The following is a 24,118-nucleotide window of genomic DNA, read 5'->3' on the forward strand; positions in this document are numbered from 1 at the left end:
GGCTCACTCCTGTACAAACACCAAAGTGAGAATGCGTGATAGCTATCCAGTCCTAGTCTGAGAGGATAACTAATAACTCACTCCTCCTCAACTTCATGCATCCTGAAGAAGTCTTTAAGTGGAAGTTTCTTCTCCTGGTACCAAAGATAGGAGATTGCAAGGGGAGGGGAGGAGTTGGTGCCACTAAATGGTACACTAGTAAATGTTTCACACCAGGTCTCTGAGTGGGGATGTATATATAATATGTAAAATAATAATCATACATGCATACACATGTTATTATTACATATATATACATATACGATATGTATAGTGTTATATGCATTATAACTACAATTTAATATACATTATAATTAGTCATATTATATATTATAATCATATCATTATAATTATATAATATATATGTATGTATATATCTATATGTACATATATGCATACATGTAAGTATGTATGTTTTCTCTACAGTTTTACTGACGTAAAGTGCATATAGTACCCAATTTACGACTAACAATAAAATACACAGTGCTCTTGTACGTTTCATATAGCCAATTGATTCTCACAGAAATCTTTCACTGGTTTTTGTCAAACTCTTGTGTTCCTAGCCAACCAACGCAACTGACAAGTACAGTTCCGACCTGAATGTTGGCTGATTTTTCCACTTACATTAACGAGTAAGATGAAAGTGAATTAACCTAGTTGTATGTTGGAACTTTACACGTTCATCAGTGACTTCGGCAACTTCTTTGCTAAATCAGATAATAGCCTTCAAATACTGAAAGCTACTGAGAGAGAAGACAGAGTGTGAGCAGGGGAGGGGCAGAGAGAGAGGGAGACACAGGATCCGAAGCAGGCTCCAGGCTCTGAGCTGTCAGCGCACAGCCCGACGCGGGGCTTGGACTCGCGAGCCGTGAGATCATGACCTGAGCCAAAGTCAGACGCTTAACCGACTGAGGTATCCAGGCACCCCTTTATCCCTTTAGGCAGCCAACAAAACAATAAATCGAGGCTTAATTGATTTCCATGGTGTAAATAACTCCCAACATGGCTGGTTTCAAGATAGTGACCAACATGAAGTGACCAACACACCCCGAGAAGATAGGACGAGGTAGTGCAGCATCACACAGTGTTTCTACCCTGTAGATACAATCGACGTAAATAACCTCAAGGGTATAGAGAGTAGTAAAATATAGTAAAACAATCAAGAAGTGGTGAGTTTGGGTCATTACCTTTGCTTTTGTATAATTTGTTGAAGTGTAAGTTTCCGTAGTTAAATTTTTACTATTGGCTGTTTAACAATGGCTCGTAAAATGCCTGAAAATCCGAATCGTTTTCACGGGTCTCTTTTGTGCTGGCTCCAGCACGCCACTGTGCTGCACTTCCTCATCTGCCCACTGTTCCCAAAGAAATAAGCCTCTTTGCCTTGTTAACAGCCCGGTGTTTCCAAAAAGTTCTCATTTTCTCCCATGAACCGAGGTAGGGAAGATTGGCGTGAATTACTCGTCTTCGTCCCGAGCTCCTCTGGCCCGGGGAGAGCCTGACTTCAGGGAATTCACACAGATAAAGTTTTTGTGAGGGGCTTCGCCATCTGGGGAGAGGATTGAAGGCTGTGGGTTTCTGGAGAAACTGCCTTGCCGTTCCGGCCAGCTCACCACTGTCTTGCCATAACCGTAGTGCATTTTCCTCGTGTATGCAGAGAAACTGAGTGAAAAATGGAATAGACTACTATTACCGCTAGTTTGTAGTGCGTAGGAAGGGGGAGAAAAAAGCTCTGCTTATTCCCAATCCTCCCTTGCGTCTTCTTTTTTTCCTTTCCTGTTGTTACCCATCACATTCCTTGATGTCATGCCTGCCATTGTGAGCCGACAGGCCCTCCCTGGCCTGGTGGACAGCTTGTAAGTCAGGAGGGGAGGGGGAGCTGTGGAGGTTGGGGGGAGCAGTGGTCACACCAACACCTTGGAATTGGGCTGGGTCTGAGTGGAGCCCCAGAGATGTTCTCCAGCCCATTCTTCCCAAGAACCAATGAGTAAAATTAGGGGCCTCCCACCTGAGGTCAGGGAACCAGGCCCTGGAGTGGATCTGGGGGTGGAAGACGGCCTTCTTTGTCAACTGATTCATTCTCCAGAATTCAACTTGTTCTCCGACTCGGTGGTATTTGAAAGCAACTTTATCCAGGTACCTGTGTGCAGCTCAGAACCCACTTTCTTTCGCTTTCCAGAACTTGTTCCTAAGGGTTGGTCCAAAAGTGCTGGTCCAAAAAGGCCTCTGAAAGCCCTGGGGAGGAGAAGGAGGCTGCTATGGCTAGGGACAACCAGAGGGTCTGGATCCCAAGTTCAGCTCAGTTTGTGCCTACAGCATGATGGGGCTCCTTGAAGGTCATATGCTTTCAGGAAATAGAATTACAAACTGCAAAAGGGGACCTCAGGGCTCACCCTCCAGGCAGGGTCCATGGGCCACTAGGGAAGGAATGGTTGGTTAGAGGGAATGAAGGTTGTTTTTAGAATCCCTGATCTGAAACCCAACCTTCTCTCCGTGGGATGGTTTAGAAATAGCCTTGTTTGAGAGCCAAGCCCCTAGAATCGGCCTTGCCCAGATTCTACATCCCCTAAAAGGTGGTGCTATGGCCATTGGAAGTTAGCATTTTTGGCCTGGGAAGCATGAGGCCACTGGGAGTATGGGATAGTCATATGACATCTTGGGGCACCTGACTGGCTCAGTGGGTAGAGCATATGACTCTTTGTCTTGGGGTCATGAGTTCAAGCCTCATGTTGGGGGTAGAGTTTACCTTAAAAAAAAAAAAAGTGCGTGTGACATCTTACTGAGGGCCTGCCCACCTACCTCCCTCTAGAAGTCTAGCTGGGATCTGCATACCTGTGCTCCTTTGCAAGTGCCGCATGACCAGCTTCTCATGGTCTGTGTGCTGTGTGCTGTGTGCTGTGTGCAGGGCAGGAGATGCAAAGAGAGATCAGATGGTATCCCTGGCCAAGGAGCTCATGAATTTGTCAATTTAAAGGGCATGTTATAACATGGTCACTGCTAAGAAAGCTCTGGCAGGTGGTTTGGACCAGCTCATCCCTAAAGCATGAGCAGAGAGAAGGGTGCTAGTGTCCAGGGAGTTCAGCGCACTTTCTGGAGTTTGGCAGTTGAAGAAGGCTCCCCAGAGGAGGAGGTGAAGCCCTTCTTGGAGGTATCCCTAAGACTTTGGTAAGTGGAGGAGCAGAGGGAGGACACTGCAGGCCAAGGGACTTCAGTTACCTGGGTGAAAGTGGGAGGCTAGAACCCATAGGGAGGGTCTGTGTTCAGGAATCCATGTGATGGGGGTCACAAAGCAGTGAGGAGTCACAGGAGAGAGTGGAGACAATTTGAGCTCAATTAGAAGACGCGTTCACAGAGCAGCAAGCTACTCCCTGACGGAGCCCCCCAGATTTCAAAGAGCCGGTGCGCCGCTCCGAGTGCTCCCCGGTTCCTGCACTGCTCCCAGGGGGCTGCAGAGTGGGGCAATCAGCTGGCAGCCCGCGGGCGTGCTCCTTCCTAACACAGTCTCAGCGGAGGAAGAGCAGGGACGTGGCAGATCCAGACTCCGGATAGCAAATTCCAGTCATTTCTATCTGGGTGTGAGGTTTTGGCAGGAGGTTTATTCTCTTACTCCGTTCTCTTTGACCTGCTATTAAAACTGTGTAGATTCTCTGGGTGGACACTTAGTGATTCATGCAGCAGGAAACTCGGACTGTTCCGGGGAGGGCAAAGCCCGTCTGCTGGAGCTGCCCCGTGGCAGAGTGAAAAGTTGACCTGAAAGGAATCACCCCACACAATTAGGTGGCTCCCTTTCTCCCCCCTCCTCAGTATCACCTCTCTGCCATCACCTGTAAGAAACATCACTCACAAACCTTTACTTAGCACTTACTCTCAATGTGTGCCGCCCCTGTGTTTCGTAGTGCATGTAAATGTCATTCCGCAATGGGGGCTCCAAGAAATGTTTGTTTTTGTTTTTTCCTTCAAAACGAAAATGGACTTTTCTTAGGAACACCATCTAGTCAGGCGTATGGGAACTGAAATTTCAGTTATTCCTGGGGCTTTCCCCTTGTCCCCGGCTCCACCATGGTTGCGAAATGGTGTCAATGGTCCTACAAAGTCTAGAACATTGGGAGAAGGCTCTCTGGTCGGTCACTCCTCAAATGTTCCTTACCTTACCTTGGTCCTTGTGGTTCCTTGGAGGCTTCTCTGCCCGCCCTGGACAGTGAGGCGGGCGTGTCTTAGCTGAAATACTGTGCCCAGTGCAAAGCAGCCAGTCTCCCTGGGCTGCCTCTGATGCTGCAAGAGAACAGGTTCTCACGAGATCTAGCAACAAGCCGGGCCCTCCCTCATCTTGCGGCAAGCTCCCCAGTCGTCCCTCAAGCTGGGCTGCCTGGGTCTGCCCCATTCACTAGCTCTTTCCTCACTCTCCTTCCCTTCTGGAACCTTCTTCACACGATCTCCCTTCCAGATCATAGGAAACCTGTGCTGGCTGCTTCTACCCGAGGATGGGGGAATAAAATGTCAATGCCTCTCAGCTTTTTCTTACTAACGCATCCCTTTAACGTTGGATAATGCAGAGGATGCAAAGGAGGGCAACACAGTTTCCTGTCGCCAATGAGCTGGTCTATTTGGAGAGACCCACAAAAAGGATGGATGCTGGTCATTGCCCAGGCCAGTGTGCCGCACACTTGCTCCGAGCATGTCCCCAAGTTAAAGTGCTGCTTTCCAGCACCTGTATTCTCCCACCCTTGTCTTCCTCTTTCTCCCTGACCCATGTACCTGGGCTGATTTCCAGGTCACTAAGCCCGGGAGCTGGATGGATGTCTATGAAGGTTCTACCACTGTGATCCTCGGGGTGACCTCCTCAGTGCCCTCCTTGCCACTCCCCAACGTCCTCCTGATGGCCAACGTCACCTGGCCCCAGGGTCAGTTTTCCACCTGGAGCTCACCTGATTGTGCTCCAGTGGTCACCCTCAGCAGGTAAAGAAAGGCTGCAGAAGGGGTGGGATGACCGCATTGTTTTGCAGCTGGATTTTAGATAAAAAGAAAGGACAGTATATAAGCTATGTGTATACACGATGTATAGTGTATAAACTATGTAGAATTCATTCATTAAAAAACATGTCTTTCGTACCTGGATATACCAGACACTGTGCTTGGTGAAGTGATAGAGCCCTGGTCTCTGTCTCAGCCTGGTCTTTGAGGATCTTGGCTTCCTTTTATTTACTTTTATATTGTCACTATAGACTTAGGGGGTTTCCCCCGCAAAAAGGCGAGGGGTATGAAAGTCAGATGGGATGATGGAGTGTTACAATTGAAAAAAAAAAAACCAAATACTGGATGTACAGGACACATCCACCCTTCTTACTGTCTCAGCAAGGTTAACTAGGATACAGGGAGGAGATCTGGATGGAAATAGGGTCAGAACACCTGAGTTCCAGTTCCTACTTAACGTGGTCTAAACTTGGGCACATCAGTTAGCTGTTCTGAGCCTCAGTTTCACCATCTGTACAATGGAATGAAAAATACCTTTCTTTCATCAAAGGGTGTGAGGATTGAATGAGAGGTTAGACATCGTCTATCAGCCATTGTTATTGATGTGGGCAGGTTCTTTAGTGATGAAGGCCCTGAAAGTCAGAGAAGAGTTAGTTTTAGTAATCATTCCCACTCCCAGACCATGAGCTTTCTTCCATGGGCATCCCCCAAGCAGAGGCGGGAGCCTAGTGAGATGGGGCCAGGCTCTAGGTAGGCACGCATGATTGATTGAATGCATGGGCCCCTCTGCTGTGGGGATTTCCCGATTGTGTCCAGGATTCTCCCCCTGAAGTTCGTGGAGCTACAAATCTGTGACCGGCTCCAACGCATCCTGAGGGTTAGGACAGTGACTGAAAAGATCTACTACCTGAGGCTCCACGAACACCACCCAGAGGCCGTGTTTCAATTCTGGATCCGCTTGGTGAAAATTCTGCAGAAAGGTCTGTCCATCACCACCAAAGACCCAAGAATCCAATTCACGCACTGCCTGGTGCCCAAAATGTCCAACAGCTCCACTGAAATAATGGTAAGTGGGGCCTCCCGCCAAGACCTGCAGCGAGACGGGGAAGGGGAAGCCCAGCTCCTTAGAGGATTGGTGGGCATTGGTGGGCATTCGTTTTCAAGGGCCAAGGATACACACGCATCAAACTGGGGTCCGCACACATAAAAAGCAAATGAATTTCTTTTTCTTAAAAAAAAGAGCTATAAAGTGGTTATCTCACTTAAAAATTGTTTTCTGTTGGGTTTTTTTTGTTTTTAAGTTTTAAAAAAGGAATCATGCTCACTGAAGAAAATTAGAAAATCGCAGAAAAATCACCCCTACTTCTCTCCAACCCCAAGCAATCACTTGGAACATTCTGGCATACTTCCTTCCAGTCTTCCATTTTATGTATTTTTTTTTCCTTTTTTTGTTTGATCTTTATTAGGTTTTGGCATTAGAGTTATGCTGTCTTCTTAATATCAACTGAAGAATTTTGCATATGCTTTCACATTGTTGAATATATTGAAACTTTGAAAACATTTATTCTTTAACGTTAGAGGCTAGATTGAATTTGCCAGGTTCTTTTTTTTTTTAATGTTTGCTTGTTTATATATTTATTCTTTCTCCAATTTTTTATTTAAATTCCAGTTAGTTAACATACAGTGTAGTATTAGTTTCAGGAGTAGAATTTAGTGATTCATCACTTACCTACAATACCCAGTGCTCATCACAAGTGCCCTCCTTAATGCCCATCACCCATTTAACCCTCCCCCTGCCCACCTCCCTCCATCAACCCACTGTTTGTTCTCTATAGTTAAGAGTCTGTTTCCTGGTTTGCCACCACCCCCTGATTTTTATTTGTTTTGTTTCTTAACAGTTTTCCATCTTTTTTTCCCCCTAGATCACTTTTTAAAAAAAATTTACATCCAAGTTAGTTAGGATATAGTGCAACAATAATTTATCCATTTAGCCCATCCCCCCTCCCACATCCCCTCCAGTAACCCTCTGTTTGTTCTCCATATTTAAGAGTCTCTTATGTTTTGTCCCCCTCCCTGTTTTTATATTATTTTTGCTTCCCTTCCCTTATGTTCATCTGTTTTGTCTCTTAAAGTCCTCATATGAGTGAAGTCATATGATTTTTGTCTTTCTCTGACTGACTAGCTTCGCTTAGCATAATACCCTCTAGTTCCATTCACGTAGTTGCAAATGGCAAGATTTCATTCTTTTTGATTGCCGAGTAATACTCCATTGTATATATATACCACATCTTCTTTATCCATTCATCCATCAGTGGACATTTGGGCTGTTTCTGTACTTTGGCTACTGTTGATAGTGCTGCTATAAACATGGGGGTGCATGTGTCCCTTCGAAACAGCACACCTGTATCCCTTGGATAAATACCTAGTAGTGCAATTGCTGGGTCGTAGGGTGGTTCTATTTTTAATTTTTTGAGGAACCTCCATACTGTTTTCCAGAGTGGTTGCACCAGCTTGCATTCCCACCAACAATGCAAAAGAGATCCTCTTTCTCCACATCCTTGCCAACATCTGTCGTTGCCTGACTTGTTAATGTTAGCCATTCTGACAGGTGTGAGGTGGTATCTCATTGTGGTTTTGATTTGTATTTCCCTGATGATGAGTGATGTTGAGCATTTTTTCATGTGTCGGTTGGCCATCCAGATGTCTTCTTTGGAGAAGTGTCTATTCATGTCTTTTGCCCATTTCTTCACTGGATTATTTGTTTTTTGGGTGTTGAGTTTGATAAGTTCTCTATAGATTTTGGATACCAACCCTTCACTGATGTGTTGTTCACAAATATCTTCTCCCATTCCGTCCGTTGCCTTTTAGTTTTGCTGATTGTTTCCTTTGCTGTGAAGAAGCTTTTTATTTTGATGAGGTCCCAATGGTTCATTTTCGCTTTTGTTTCCCTTGCCTCTGGAGACGTGTTGAGTAAGAAGTTGCTGCGGCTGAGATCAAAGAGGTTTTTGCCTGCTTTTTCCTCCAGGATTTTGATGGCTTCCTGTCTTACGTTTAGGTCTTTCATCCATTTTCAGTTTATTTTTGTGTATGGTGTGAGAAAGTGGTCCAGGTTCATTTTTCTGCACGTCGCTGTCCAGTTTTCCCAGCACCACTTGCTGAAAGACTATCTTTATTCCATTGGATATTCTTTCCTGCTTTGTCAAAGATTAGTTGGCCCTACGTTTGTGGTCCGTCTCTGGGTTCTCTATTCTGTTCCATCGATCTGAGTGTCTGTTTTTGTGCCAGTACCGTACTGTCATGGTGATTACGGTTTTGTGATACAGTTTGGGGTCCGGACAGTCTTCCATCTTAAATTAATTTTTCATTTATATATTTGAGGATATTCAATACATAATAAATGTCTGAATGTTGCTTTTTTTTCAGTTGAGATTATATCAGAAGCATTTTCCCGTTTCTTTTTAAAGCTCTTCATACACATCATTTTGATAATTTCATGCCGTTCCAGTAGTTGTGTGAATGAATTAAAATTTACTTCGCCATTCTCCTGTTATCAGACATTTAGAGTTGTTTCTAACTTTTCATTATGGTAAATGATGCTAGAACAAGCATTTGTGTGAACTGACCACATTTCTGCTTGTTTTCTCAGAATAGATTATTAGAAGCAGAATGCAAAGGGTATGAGCATTTTTAAGGCTCTTGATACACATTGCCAGATTATTTCCAGAAAGCTCATGCCAAAGTATACTCTCTCCAGTAATATGAGTGTCTATGTCACTGTGTCCTTATCACAACAGAGAAGAATAAATTTTAATACATTTTCTAGTATGATAGGTGAAAAAGTAACAGCCCTTTGATTTTCAAGGAGTTTGAACATCATTATACAGTCTTTTTGTGCTCTTTGGCGATTTCTCTATTGGCATTTTGTGTTTTTTTCTAAACTGGTTTGTAAAATAAAGCTTTTTTTTTTTTTTCAATATTTATTTATTTTTTGGGACAGAGAGAGACAGAGCATGAACGGGGGAGGGGCAGAGAGAGAGGGAGACACAGAATCGGAAACAGGCTCCAGGCTCTGAGCCATCAGCCCAGAGCCCGACGCGGGGCTCGAACTCCCGGACCGCGAGATCGTGACCTGGCTGAAGTCGGACGCTTAACCGACTGCGCCACCCAGGCGCCCCAATAAAGCTTTTTATGTATCAAGAAGTTTAAGCCTTGAATCACAAGTGTCTGTAAACCTTTCCCCCAAGGATTCGCTTTTTCCTCTCAGTTTGTTTGAGGCTCCCCACCCCCCCACCCCTTTTGACACAGAGAAGGCTTTTCCAGGACCTGCTTAGGGTAGAAGCACAGAAAGAAAGAGATCGGTAGGCTGGATTGCCTAACACCTTCAGATTTCAGAACCTAAACCCTTTCTTCCTCTTGTCTCAGTTGAAGGCCTTTCCGTATTACTATCACTGCCTTCCAAAGTCAGCTGCCCAGCCCTGCTGCTCGCGCTCTTAATGTTCAGGCACAGTAGCCATTGGCAGCCCAGCAGAGAGAGGACGTTGTCCTGCCAGGGCCCAGTTGGGCTCTGATGATTCTGGGGCCTGATGCTTAAGGAACAGGTTTCCGGGTCGAGGCTGGAAGACTCAAGGCTGAGTCCCTTCAAGGTTCTGGCCCAAGGAGGCCGAGAACTCCAGGCAGACCTGGTCATCTGACTGTAACTTTCTCCACCCAGCCTGAAAGCAGCCTCCTGCCATCCGCCCAGCCCAGCGAAAGCTTCATGCTGTTGACAGCCGAGCAGACCAGTGGCAGTTTCTCGAATATCACAGGGAGGCCCCAGCTCACAGCGGACAGGTGGGTGCTCCGTGCAGGCAGCTCCGGCATCCCTTCCCACAGCACTGGGCCGTGGGTGGGGACGGTGGCACCCTCGGCCAAACTACCTCAGTTCCTTCTTTTTATTCTAGACCATTATGCATATGATTTCTCCCCTCAGTTTTATTACAAGCCTGTCAAAAACAGGCTCTGTGGCTGTTGGGTCTGAATATTCCCTAGGCAAACTTCAGTGCTTTCATAGACGGTGCTCAATAAAAAGAACGAGGGGTGAGTAAGTTATCAGAGGAGGGTGAGCTGATCGGGCAGGCTCATGGAGCTCCATATCGACTACCTCCAAACCCGGTTCACCAGGGTCCCCCGGGGTAAGACAGTTCTGAGTTCTCTTCACCTCACTTATCTGTTCTGTAAAATGGACAGAAGAGACAGTAACCCAAAGCAGACATGGCTCCAAAGCCATTTACTAATTCACTAATTGTATGAGACTCTTTGTGCAACAAGCGATGGAAAACGAAAGCGAGATCACCCAATCGATACATTGAACAAGCACAACTTGCAGGATACCATCAAAATGTAAATTTATTTGGGGGGCACCTGAGTGGCTCAGTCGGTTAAGCATTCGACTTTGGTTCGGGTCATGATCTCACGGTTCGTGGGTTCGAGCCCCGCGTCGGGCTCTGTGCTGACAGCTCGGAGCCTGGAGCCTGCTTTGGATTCTATGTCTCCCTCTCTCTCTGCCTTTCCCCCGCTTGTGCTCTGTCTCTGTCTCTGTCTCTCTCTCAAAAATAAACACTAAAAAAGTTTTTTTAATGTAAATTTATTTTTGCCTTCCCTTTATAATTTTTTCAGTGGGAGTTTTCTTCTTGCCCTTAGATAAAAGCTGATTCTCTGACGGGCCCCCTAAGCATATGGGCTCCCTCTTAGAATATAAAAGGTCCTCGGGGCGCCTGGGTGGCGCAGTCTGTTAAGCGTCCGACTTCAGCCAGGTCACGATCTCGCGGTCTGTGAGTTCGAGCCCCGCATCAGGCTCTGGGCTGATGGCTCAGAGCCTGGAGCCTGGTTCCGATGCTGTGTCTCCCTCTCTCTCTGCCCCTCCCCCGTTCATGCTCTGTCTCTCTCTGTCCCAAAAATAAATAAACGTTGAAAAAAAAATTAAAAAAAAAAAGAATATAAAAGGTCCTCTGGTCCCTTTAAACTGCAAAAGAAGCATCAATTCTGAAATTAAAATGTGGCTGATAATTACCAAAACTCTGAACTCTTCACACCTTCCCTCAGTCTGGCCTCATGTTAAGATGGCCCTTCACGGTGGGCACTGGGTTTTCACTCCTCTTCTCCTTCTGTTTCCTAACTTAAAAATGTTTTTAAATGTTTATTTATATTTTGAGAGAGAGAGAAAGAGAGCGGGGGAGGTGCAGAGAGAGACAGAGACCGAATCCGAAGCAGGCTCCAGGCTCTGAGCTGTCAGCACAGAGCCAACACGGGGCTCGAACTCATGAACTGTGAGATCATGACCTGAGCAGAAACTGTATGCCCAGCTGACTGAGCCACCCAGGCACCCCCTGTTTCCTAACTTTAAAGCTAATTTTTTCTCTTAGAAGCTTCCTTGGGTTCTTTAAAGTCCCACACCTGACACCCCCCTCACCCCCAACCGCAACTCTGGTGATGCTCTGACACCTTCCTTTCCTCCAGCCGCCACCCCCCTCAGGCTCTGGCTGTAAGGACGTTCTCTTGGGCAGGGCTTACAATGGCTCCAGGCTGGCTCTCTCTGTCTCAGGTATAGTCCACGTCTGGCCCTCAGGAAATGTCCTCTCAGACTTGGATGAGCCCCTGGACACAGGAATGACTCCTCTTCACTCCTCCACCCAAGAGACCTATTCTTCCATCTTTCCCGCCCTTCAGATTTTCTGCTCAGGACTTGTGTCCCTACCTACGGGGTCTCCGAGGACCCCTGACTCCAGGGGGCCCCAGTTCAAAACCTCTGGATGATCCTAGGAAGCCCCTCTCTTTCAGCTTCAGGGGAAAAGGCAGCAGCTTAAGACCAGGGACTCTGCACACCCCTTCTCTCTCTCAGTGCCGTTTTAGCCTCCCTCTGGGGCAGGGTCCCCGTGGTGGTCATGCTGGGCTGCTCTCCCAGGTCATTGCGTGCCTTTATATGTGCTTCCCAGTCTTGTGGTTCTTGGGTTTGGTTTGGTTTTGTTTTGTTTTGTTTTTACTTTCAAGACAGTTGTATTGAATTGTAATGCAACATTTTCTCTTTTGGATACTCTTGTTATTTGAATATTGGCTCATCTTTGCCTATCAACTAGAGCTGTCATTTTCTCTTTTTCTTTCTCTAAGCTCTCCTTCTATTCTTTTCTTCCTCTTAAGGCACTGTCTGCTTTGTTTGCTCCTGTATTCTTTCTGGTTTAGGCTTCATTTTGGGAAATAATGGTTTCTTTTTTTTTTTTTTTTTCCCAACGTTTATTTATTTTTGGGACAGAGAGAGACAGAGCATGAACAGGGGAGGGGCAGAGAGAGAGGGAGACACAGAATCGGAAACAGGCTCCAGGCTCTGAGCCGTCAGCCCAGAGCCTGACGCGGGGCTCGAACTCCCGGACCGCGAGATCGTGACCTGGCTGAAGTCGCTTAACCGACTGCGCCACCCAGGCGCCCCTCCGACAGTTATTTTTAATGTGAAAATGATTTTCCTGAACCTTTGGGAATGACGGTCAGTCCAGGTTGCTTTCTGGTTTGGTCTCTAGAGCTCCCTCTTGTGTGGCTTTTGGGAAGTGTTGATGGCCTTGCACTTCTAGGGCTGTGATCCTCTCTCCTGTCTTTAGCTGATCTTTCTCTTTTCTTTGCTTTTATTCTTCCCGTCCTACTCAATTTGGACCCCGTTTCCAGTGGCTTTTCCTTAGTGTGAGGCTGTGTCTTGCAAGAGAGAGTGTTCCGATGGCTTCAAGAGACCATCAGGCATGTAGAGCTCCAGCCTCTTCTGACTTTACCGCAGCCAGAGCCCTTGCACTTACTTCCAGTTTCCTCCTCCTCAAACTGTCCCGGGCACTTTCCACTGAGAACCTGTGGGGGGAATAGGAGCTCCCCTGTCTTCAGATACATCAGATGCTCTGTTGCTGCTCTGTGCGTCCTCGTACACAGATATGGACAGATACGCAAGATAACAGTCTGGGTCTTGGAGCAGTCTGTAGCTGGAATTTTTTTTATCCTGAACTTTCTCAAACAGGCCTTTACCTGTGGGACTCATGTTGGCCTAAACTGAAGTGGGTAAAACCTAAGCCCGGGGCCACCAAGACTGGCAAGTCCCTCGGGCACCCCCAGCTTCAGCCCACACTTTGCCAGTCTTTAATTTTTGACCCCTGGGATTGTTCTTTGCTTTTTGTGGGCTTAACAATACATTTTAAATTATGTGATTATATTTTATCTAGAATCTCTAGGTGTTTTATGGCAAAGATTTTGTAGACTATTTGTCCATTTCGCCAGGCTCTGGCTACATAACTAAACTTATTTTCACTTAAAAAATCATCGCATCTTATCTTTGAATAGTTACAGTGTGAGTGATTTTTATTTTCCATTTGGTGCTTTTTTGTGGTTTCCCCTTGTTTTCATTTATTTTTTTTTTTAATTTTTAGAGAGAGAGAGCAGGGAAATGAGGCAGAGGGAGAGAGAGAGAGAGAGAGAGACTCTCAAGAAGGCTCCACACTCAGTGAGGAGCCTGGTGCGGGACTCAATTCCACGACCCTGAGATCACGACCTGAGCCAAAATCAAGAGCCAGATGCTCAACTGACTGAGCCACCCAGGTGCCCCAACATGGTTATTTTTTTTTTTTAACGTTTATTTATTTTTGAGACAGAGAGAGACAGAGCATGAACAGGGGAGGGTCAGAGAGAAAGGGAGACACAGAATCCGAAACAGGCTCCAGGCTCTGAGCGGTCAGCACAGAGCCCGACGCGGGGCTCGCACTCACGGACCATGAGATCATGACCTGAGCCGAAGTCGGACGCTTAACCGACCAAGCCACCCAGGCGCCCCCCCAACATGGTTATTTTAAAGGAAAAAACAAACAAAAAACAAACCGGGGGTTCCTGGGTGGCTCAGTTGGTTAAGAGTCTGACTTGGGCTCAGGTCATGAGTTCAAGCCACGCACCGGGCTCTCTGCTGTCAGCACAGAGCCCACTTTGGACCCTCTGTCTCCCTCTCTCTCTGCCCCTCCCCCCCCCCCCAAAAAAAATAAACGTTGAAAAATAAAATTTTAAAAATAAAATAAAATAACCATGTATTTCACTTAGAATCAACATTTTTAAAAATGTTGGCCACACTCTGTGTTTTTCTAGGCACATTCAGTGGCTGTAACTTTTTTCAAAGCTGTTACTGTTTTGGAGAACTGTCGTGAGGTTTTCTTTTCCTTATGCTGATAACTGTCAGGTTATTGTGGGCATCAGGCAGATCCCACGGGGCTCAGATCTTGCCTTGGAGTCTTAGTTAACAAATTAGGTTCTCACCACATAAAAATGGTGCTTAAGATTTGGAGGGGTGTCTGTTCCACTCCAGCAGAGCAGACCTTAGCTGGAGCCTCCCTCCCGCTTGGTTTTCTTTGTTCAAGTCACTCTCTCTCTCTCTCTCTTTATGTTTATTTATTTATTTTGAGAGAGAGAGAGAGAGTGGAAGAGCGTGTGCATGTGAGTGGGGGAGGGGCAGAGAGAGGGAGAGAGAGAGAATCCCAAGCAGGCTCCGCACTGTCTGCACACAGATCTCACGGGTTCAAACCCATGAACCCGTGAGATCATGACCTGAGCTGAAGTCGGACGCTTAACCAACTGAGCCATGCAGGCGTCCCCAAGTCTCTCTTGATATATCATACCATTTATACATGTCGTCCCTGGCCATCATTCCCACATCCGCATCTACACTCAAGGCACTTGTACTGGAAAATATACAATTTAGAAACAATTTTTTTAATTAAACTAACAATGCTTTCTCTTTCTTTTATTGCTTTCAATGACTCCAAAATTCCTGGGCTCCCACAGTAGCACCAATGTCGCCATCAAAATAGACAATTTGGACAGCTCTAAGACCCCCTTGCGGGTGGCATCTCCAGTCAGTTTGAAAATACCCATGAGAGCTGCCTTGAGCCACAGCCTCTGGGAACAAGAGAATCCAGATGAGCACTTCCTGCAAGCTCCTGTTGCCAGTTCCCTAGGAGAGAACTTTTTTGGACCCTGACACCTATCCAGAACGGGGCGATCTTCCCTGGCTTCATTCTGTGCGCTTGCCACAATCTCCTATCAATGCTGTTTTCCCACTGGGGGCCAAAAGACCGTGGGAGAGGTATGAGGGTGCTTATAACACAGTGCTTTGTACTTCCACCAATAAACCTCCAAGTGAGTTCCTAGTTGTTACGGGCTGTGCTCTGCGGGGCTTCAGGCTGGGGATGGACCGATTAGGAACGGGAGCTCACCCCTTAGGAAAATAAATGGGGAAAATGTTCTGTCTGCTCAGCTGGAACCCCAAAGCAGCCAAGCAGAGCCAAGAAGTCCAGTCCAGAGGAATGGGCCTGAGGAAAAAGCCAACTTCCTCATTCAGGGGGGTAGGGGGAAACAGAGGCAGGGCTGCTGCAAACCCAAAGTGAGAGAAATCTTGACAATGATGCCGACCAACTATGACGATGACCACCAGTGACCAGGAGTCCTAACGGATTTGGCTTTTCCTAGCCCGGGCTTAATGAAAGCAAACTAGAAGACACAGTATCTGTGTGTATGAGGGGTGGGGCAGGAGCTCTGGCCAGCCTCTGGACAAATGGCAAATACTTACGTGGACAACACTACCACAATATTCAGTAACTATTTATCAAGCCCCCTCTAGGTGCCAGGCACTGTGCTTGATGCTGGGCATATTAGAGAGGCCCAAACAGACAAGTTACCTGCCTCGAGGGACGGCGTGGGAGAGATACTGAGCCCTATTCCGGAGACATAGGAAGCCCACTGAGGCTGGCATGGTGTTTGAGCCACGGGTCTGCAAATCAAGGCTAGAGGACCCACCTTTCTAGAGTCCACGCGATAGGAAATAGAGTGACAGAGTGAGAAAGAACGTGCCCGTCTTCCCCTTGTGCGCACTCAGGTGGGCTCAGCTATAAATCCTGGCTCAAGAGGATCATAAAAAAGACATGAGCTGGGAGTATGCCCAGTGCCTGTGGGTTTCTTTTCATCTGCAATAAAAATAAAAACCAAACAAATTTCCTGCCAGCCTGCTGTAATCAAGCTGAGCAGTGTTGGTGCTGGTGAGGGATGTCTAGCAGCAGAACTTAGAGCAAGCTAATGTGAAGGGTGACCATGCTCCCCAATGTATGCTTGTGGTCCTATATCATTATTGATATGTACCCATGCCACTCTCGAAGTGTCCCTGTATGAATGGCCAGTCACTCAACTGATGCAGTGTATTTACAAACATTTAGGGGCTCTCCGCCTCATTTCTATTGCCTTGTTTTAAAACTCCATCAACTCTCACCTAAACTATTGCGATGACCCCAGCGGGTCTCCCAAGCTGTCATCATTATGCCAATAATAGCTAACTTCGTTAGCAACCTACCATGTGCCCAACTCTCTGGTGAAACTTTACAGAGATCACTTAATCCACGCAACTCATTGGGAGGTAGATACTCTTGTTACCACATTTTACAGATGATGAATATGAGCCTCAGAGAGGTTCAAGAACTTGCCTAAGGTCATAGAGGGAGTCAGTAGCAGGGCCAGGACCTGAACCCAGTCTAACTCCAAAGCCCAATGAGTTTCCGATTTCTCCCAACCCACTTCCCTTCTTTACTTCGAAAGAGCGATCTTTCTGAAACGCCATTCTGACCACAGCTTCACCCTTGATAAAAACTAAACTCGCTGTTATGAAATGGCCAGGCTTGGATCGATCTCCAGCCCCTCCGCCTCTCCAGAGGCTGCTTCCATTGAACCTCACGTTCCCACATGCTCAATTTCTTGTGGTCTCCAAAACGCACGAGGTGTTTAGACACTACGAGGGTGTTGTTTGTCCTTCACTCTACACAAGGAACTTTCCTTGCATTTCTACCTATTGCTGTCGTGATCCTTGTCCCTACTGTTGGGAGTTCCTCTACGCTAATATCGTACTCTGTGTCTGCCTGTGTATTGCCCTTCTCACACCTTTATCCTTGTTTACATGTTCATTTCCTTGGTGGGGCTAGGAACCCTTTGGGAATAGATGCCACTGTATGTTAGAGTTCTTTGCCAATAAAAGAAGCTGACTCAAATTTAAACCAAAGGGAATTTATTGGAAGGATCTGGGTTAGCTCACAGACTCAAAGGGACCGTTAGAGAGCCAGTCTTGGAGTGCACTGACATCAGAACAGCTCTGCGCATTCAGGTAAGGGTGGCTAATTGAACATCTCATCAAACGCTGCAGCAGGCCGGGTGGTTTCCCCAAGGGAAATTGAGGGGTGTCACAAGAGAACGGCTAGGGGAGCGGATGTCTGGTGGCTGACAGTAACAGATGTCCACCAAAATCTGACTCTTTGCTGTCTGTTCAGGGAGGCACCCCGCCAAGCATCTCTGTACATCCTTGCTAAGTTAGCCAGGGTTCACTGGCTTGTTTTGCTCACTTGCATGTTTCCGGATAGGGATGAAGAGTTTAGACAGATTGTGTTACACTTTGCGTGTTCCCTTGAGACAGTTTTTCTACCCAACGCTGGGTCTGAAGGATTCCAGTCTGATCGGCGTAGCATTTTGGGCCCCCCTGCCGCTCCCCCCCCCCCCCCCCCCCCCCCCCCCCGCCGTTGGTGTTAACTCAGAGTCAGTAGCCCGAGGTTCCCAAAAGTTTCTGTGTTTTCCTTTTATGAGGGCACATTATCACTGTAAATGGCCTCAGGTCTCTTTGGAGATTCCTAGAAGGAATATTCATGGCAGGTGGTTTTCGGTGTTTGTAATAGGATCCCCGGTTAAGGGTCCCAGCCTTCCCCTCGTTCACAGATCCCGGGTGTGAGCACTGACTGAGGACTGAGGAGTGATAAGCAGGCATGATTCTCTAACCGTATTCATCAGAGCCAGCTTTCATTTGATGATACAAATGACCTGAGCCATTGCCTATCAATTTGATTCCTAGAGACCCCAAACCAGTCCTGATATTTTAGTTGTCAACAACCAACTCTAGTTCAAGCATGAAATGAACGTCTCAAAGGATATCCAGTGGCTGACAGAGTTTCTGGAAGGGCAAGAGAGAAATGGCTTGAGGGCTTACGTAGCCGGGACAAGGAACAGTGGCCCAACCACGGCTGCGGGACTGCTCCAAGGAGGACTCCGTGCCCCCACTGTGGCACGTATCCTTCAGCTCCCACCAGTGGCCCTGGCCTGGAGCGTGTCGCTGCTGCCTCCTAAATCAGATGCTTCCTCTGCTACCTACTCCAGAGAAACAAGAGGGTTTCACGCAGATGCGTCTGCCTGGCAGAACTCAGGTTACAGGATGCGCTTGGGCTGAAAAGGAGGCTGCGAAAGTCAGGCCTGGCTTCCGCCTCGAGGAAGTGAAACTCACGACGTGTAAGTCCCCAGAAAGGAGGACAGGCAGCCAGATGGCATGAAAAATGTCCCGAAAGCATCCTTGATTAATGAACCACAGACACAGAATCTCGAAAGGTCACACCATTCTCGGCTCTGATTATCATGCAGAACTACGCTTCTGGTCCTTGAATGCTCCCTAGAACTCTCTTCTCGTCACTGAGATTACAGAGCCCGTTTACGCGTTTAAAGAGAGCCTCTTAAACATTCTAGCGCTTTCTCAAAACCTTGAGGATGTGCAAGCGTTCAGGGCCTTCTCAAAGGATGGAGTCAGGCAAGGGCGGCAGTAGGTACATGATAGACCCAAGTCAACTTTCTTGTCTCCCAAAGGCTTTGAATTCCTTTCTCTACATCGCATCAAGGAATTTCTGGCCTCTCACCATTCTTTAATGTGAACCAGGCCGAATTGAGTTTCGCTTCAGCCAACACAGCAAACTATAATATACGGCGCTGTGAGAAATAGCACAATTATGATGTCATCTCTGGTAACAGCATCCACTTCAGTGAAACAATCCTCTCTCAAAATTATGTTCTCCCTCCCTGATGGAGTGCCTTAAAATTGGTACTTATCAATATTTACAGACTTTACAGATAGAAATTGCCCAATTCCTTCGATATGTTTTCCTAGGTAAATGCTTTCTTAATTTGACAATAAACGTCATCTATTGAAAAAAAAAATGCTTTCTCTTCCCTACACTGATTCCCATACATACCTACCCACACCTGCTGGGGCATCATAGAGTTGAATTCTGGTTACTGGCCTCATAACACGGAAGGGAATCTTCAGCACCCTTCTCGCAAGGAAGGAACGGCTTCCTCTCACACGGGATGGGCAGTGGGGAGTTTTCAGAAGGACCCGAGGGTTTGGGTCTTTCAGACCTTTTCCAATTGGAGTCTCACTCTTACACTGTGCCTCTGTCACACAAGAGACTGGTTTGAAGCTGTGACCTCGACAGCCTTCATAGTTCAATAACCGAGAGAACCAAATGTGAGTTTTTCCCTTTAACTTCTGTTCTCTTTGAGTTATTCGGTGTCATCAGAAGCACCCATTCTACTCCAGTGTTCTGGAATTCCTCATACCCTTTATCTTGTCCTAAGGCAGCAACCGCCTGCCTCCGGCAGACACGTCTGTTGTCAAGTGGTCCTTGTTATCAACTACTGGTTATTTAATTAGTTGTGGACCACTGACGGCTAAGTTTTCACCCCAGAATGTTCATGGAATCTTGCCGCATTCATTCTATTCCATCTTGTTGGGGACCTATATGGCCTGCAGCCCATGCTGTAGTACCAATCCATACCACACTAGTACCAACCAGAATTCTCCAGGTGCAGTCAACAGGGACAACTCTGAGGCAGGAGGAGCCTGGGTTTTGTGTCCTTGTGTCCATTTGAGAATGGCTCACAGAATCAAAGAGATCGCTGAAGAAACTGAAGAGACTGGAAGGAACTGATCCAGGGTGCCACCAAGGACGTAGGACTTGGATTTAATCTCCAGTCTGTTTGGGACACTCAGTGGCATGAATAAGTCCCCACCATGCGCTCTTTGTGTTTATCCCCGTAACGTTCAGTGTCCCAGGAATCCTGACTCGGGCCTTATGCCTCTGTGTGCTAGATACTTCCCTTCTCCTTCCAAATCCAATCCTTTTTCCACCTTCTCCATGCCCCAGAACTCTGATTCCTGCCTGCTCTCCAAGCTGATCTGTATGGGCTACATCGAAGGGCCCATTGCCTCTGGTGTCCAGGTGGGTTTGCCCAGGAGGAAGTCCAGGTCGGAGGTCAAGACAATCACTCCGTCTCTTGTAGTCACATAAGTGGGCTGTGTCCCTGAACAGAAAGAAGCTGCTCTTCTTATGGTGGCCTCTTCTCCTCAACGCTTTTCCAGTTTCAGGAACCAGCCCTTCTGCTAACCCATCAGGTCCATTGTAAGGACTTAGCTGAATTTTACATACTGAGCAGGGGTATCATCCCCTTTACTTCTGACGTTTCCTCCTGGTAAATTGCCATCCATAGACCCTCATAGCCATGGCCAGGCAGCCCTTGCTGGACTTCCATCCAGGCTATTGCTTCTCTTTTGGTTTCTGCCTATCCCCCAAGCCTGGTTCCTTTAACGTTCATTTGTGGTAGAGACCCGCCAATAGTCTTCCAAGAAGTTCCCTTTGGCTAAGGTTGACCTGTCAATTTCTGTGATTACAACCGTGAAGTCTAATGTGGTGCTGTTCCCAGAAAAGTGGATGCTGTGTTGGCAAATACACCAACCATAGATACCTTATTCGCTTGTGTATCCTCCAGTGCCTGGTTCCTGCTGGACACCCAATTAAAGGTTGTTAAATAAACCCATTTCTGCCATAGCCAGCCCTGGCTGCCCCACGTTGTTCTCCCCCACCCTCCCAACCCGGACCCCAACAAGGGAAGAAATGACAGCCTTTGTTTAGTGGACTTATCGTTGACATCGATTTCCCAGATGAAAATGAAAATAACACCACATAAGGGATAGTAAAGTTTTTAATAACCAATAAACACGTAGGTTAAAAGAGAAAAGAAACAAAGCATTGTGATCCAGAGTCAATTAGAGCCCATCAGGATATGACATGTGCAAAAAACAATCCCCGAAACAATGTAAGGACGCATCCTAAAGTTTCTGAAATGGAATTCAGAGAAAAAAGAAAATGTCCTCAAGGAGTAATACCAAGAACAGACCCACTTAAAGTGTGAGACGGAATGAGATTATAAAGCCTCGCAAATGCCCTTATAAATCTTAAGAAAAATAACAAATGGCTGGCCAACTAAGACTCTAGTGTTGTGGATGAGATAGGAGGTAGAGGAAGCAGAGATTCTGGGGACACTGAACATGTAGAAATGACTGGTCCTGACTTGCATCCTGAGCGGCCCGAGGGAATGACTGATGAACTCTCAGAACCACAGGCCTTTGATTTAGAAAACAAGACAAAACACAGGGGTCTTGTCTTCAGCAAGAATCCTATTAGGTCAAGTTCACCGGAATCCCCCTTACTACTGATATTTCCTCAATAATTTTCCATCCACCGGCTCTCACCCTGCCCTTTGGCTACACATTCCCACTTGCCCACGTAGCATTGGGAGTGGAGCCCAGAACCTCTCCCGCACTGCAAAATTCCTTTACAACCATCCCTCTGCCTGTTGTAATAGCCTGGCCCTGCCCCACCCCCACAACGAAGTCTCCCTTACTATGCTGGAAAAACAAACAAAACAACAAACACAAGAACCCATAAAAGCCCGCAAGGGGGTCAATCTTGAGAAATCCAAGACTTTGGTTTCAAAATAGGGAAACAACAACTCAAAGTGGTAAAGCTTCAGAAAACAAGCATTTAAAGATGAACATTTAGAATGATTAAAGCTGAAGTCACTTACAGAAGCTATACCATGAATGAAAACAGCCAGAAATACAATAATCTAGAGATATTTTGAAAGGGGGGCCATTCCAATTTTTGCTCTGTCTCTGATTCCTGCCTGACTAGGATAAATAAATTTCCCCATTGGGGATGTGGATAATGTTTTTTTTTTTTAATTAAAATATCACTAAAAATTTTCATTATGCCCAAACAAAACTCTGTTTTTGAATGTTAATAGTCGCAACAGAAAACATACCATGTGTCCATGACATATAAAGAAATAGCCACAGATGGTTTATTCTAAAGTGGTTTTATGGGCCCCTAAAGTCTCCAGTCAGGCACACTGCCTTGCACAAAGAAGGAAAGGAATTTCTGTCACATCCACTCCCTCCCCCATTCAAGGGACAGATCTAGATGCAAGAAGAATGTGACCAGCAGTATGAGGTTACCACGCATGCACACTCAGGACATTCTATTTGTAAATGCTTTGCATTTTTAGAAGTGTCTCCACATCTACAACCTTTTTTTTTTTTTTTTAATGTTTATTCATTTGGGGAAGAGAGAGTGGGGGGAGGGGCGGAGAGAGAGGGAAACAGAGGATCTAACGGAGGCTGGCGGTGTCACCAGAACCATGAGACCATGACCTGAGCTGAAGGCCGAGGCGCCACCGACTGAGCCGTCCCTCCACATCTGCAATCTAATGTGATTCTCGTAATTGTATGAGGCTATTTATTCCGAACCGTACTTCATAGATGAGAAAAGTAAGGCCCGGAATAGCTTGGCATGGTCTTTGGGCAGCCCATGACTCTCCAAGTCCAGAGGGCAGTAGGGCAATGGCCTCTGGGCCTCTGCTCACAGACGTCAGTCTCCATCGTGCCCAATCCGGTCACCCGTCATCGCTGAGACCTTTGGTTGCAGGCTCAGCGAAGCCAAGGTGCCCGGCCAGCCCCAAGATGGGCATGCCTTCACAAGCACGTGTAAGCAGAGAGGATAACTGCCACCAGGTGGCGCCCCACCGCAGCTGGGACCCCGGTGGTTTGGATGAGCGTCTGCAGCCCCTTGGCTGAGCAGGCGAATCCCAGGCCTGTTGTTAACTCCGCTATAACACCATTCCATCTCGACTGACTACTTGGGACCCCACTTATAGTGGAGCTTTACTGTCCTCGAGTAACCGGTTCAAGACGCCCTTACAGGTCTACCTTTTTTAACTACTACATCCTGGGTATTTCTGATTATATTTCATTCCAACCTCTGATAGAGTCAGGCACAAGCTTTTACCTATGGGAGCACGTATTATTTTATTACAGTTTTTTTTTCTTTTACGTTACGGCTAGGCTAGCATATCGGCTTTTTAAAGTGATATATACAGGTAGGTTAATATCACTGGATTTTGTTTCACAATGGCAAAGGGGATGTTACGAAGTATTTGGCATGAAAAGGGGGCTTGGGTGTGACTAGGTCGAGAAGCACCGTATTGGAGTATTTACCTTCTCCTTGATATTGCCCCGTTGATGTTGATGATACTTTGACAGCAACATTTATCCTACTATACTCTCTCCGCTCTTTCTAGTCCCACCTCACACTGCGGCAGCTCCTCCAAGCTCCTTTGCTCTGCGGGTCCCACACCTTCTTCGCTCTCAGAGAGGCAAGTGCTGTCACAGCATCACGTGGGCCCCAGTACCATCCCAGCCCCGCCACCACCTCCTCTTCAGCCTCTCTCCTGCCCTTCCCGGGCCCCACAGCGACATCCTGCCTATTTGACCTTCACCCCAGCTCACTTCTGGTCTCCGATCTCTTCTGAGCTGTCTGTCCAGTGAGGCTATGCTCTCTCCTTTTTTTTTTTTTTTTAATTTTTTTTAATGTTTACTTATCTTTGAGAGACAGAGCAAGAGCAGGGGGCGAGGGGCAGGAAGAGAGGGACACACAGAAGCTGAAGCAGGCTCCAGGCTCCCAGCCTTCAGCACAGAGCCCGATGCGGGGTTCGAACTCACAACCCGTGAGAACATGACCCGAGCGAAGTCAGACACTTAACTGACTGAGCCACCCAGGCGCCCCGTCTCCTGACAGTTTTTAAAATGTGATCTTTTGGGGCGCCTGGGTGGCGCAGTCGGTTAAGCGTCCGACTTCAGCCGGGTCACGATCTCGCGGTCCGTGGGTTCGAGCCCCGCGTCGGGCTCTGGGCTGATGGCTCAGAGCCTGGAGCCTGTTTCCGATTCTGTGTCTCCCTCTCTCTCTGCCCCTTCCCCGTTCATGCTCTGTCTCTCTCTGTCCCAAAAATAAATAAACGTTGAAAAAAATAATAAAATAAAATAAAATGTGATCTTTTCTAGTTGGGGGTATATCCTGTTCTCGTGGGGTAAGCTTTGTCGATT

General features: G+C 46.9%; 1 protein-coding gene and 1 long non-coding RNA gene across 4 annotated transcripts; one reads left to right on the top strand and one right to left on the bottom strand.

Annotated features, from left to right (window-relative positions):
* The first annotated feature begins 2,019 nt into the window (after positions 1 to 2,019).
* Positions 2,020 to 15,200, top strand: FAM71F2 (family with sequence similarity 71 member F2). 2 transcript variants are annotated; one of them, XM_003983013.6, is made up of 5 exons: positions 2,020 to 2,172; positions 4,808 to 4,992; positions 5,824 to 6,073; positions 9,719 to 9,837; positions 14,836 to 15,200. In XM_003983013.6, exons 1-5 carry the CDS (start codon positions 2,020 to 2,022, stop codon positions 15,029 to 15,031), a joined length of 903 nt encoding a protein of 300 aa, XP_003983062.1. In that variant the 3' UTR covers positions 15,032 to 15,200. The 2 variants fall into 2 exon arrangements, with proteins under 2 accessions (XP_003983062.1, XP_006929416.1); XM_006929354.5 differs by having other exon boundaries at positions 14,839 to 15,200.
* On the bottom strand, positions 2,136 to 20,728 carry LOC123384022. Of its 2 annotated transcripts, none has more exons than XR_006594519.1 (4): positions 19,092 to 20,728; positions 5,542 to 6,097; positions 3,253 to 5,039; positions 2,136 to 2,271 (listed from the first exon to the last, which is right to left on the bottom strand). It is a non-coding gene; the product is annotated as an uncharacterized LOC123384022 (long non-coding RNA). The 2 variants fall into 2 exon arrangements; XR_006594518.1 differs by having other exon boundaries at positions 2,172 to 3,786; positions 4,184 to 5,039; positions 19,092 to 20,720.
* Between the last annotated feature and the right edge of the window lie 3,390 nt (positions 20,729 to 24,118).

This window comes from Felis catus, chromosome A2 (assembly GCF_018350175.1).
Source record: "Felis catus isolate Fca126 chromosome A2, F.catus_Fca126_mat1.0, whole genome shotgun sequence".
Taxonomy (NCBI): Eukaryota; Metazoa; Chordata; class Mammalia; order Carnivora; family Felidae; genus Felis; species Felis catus.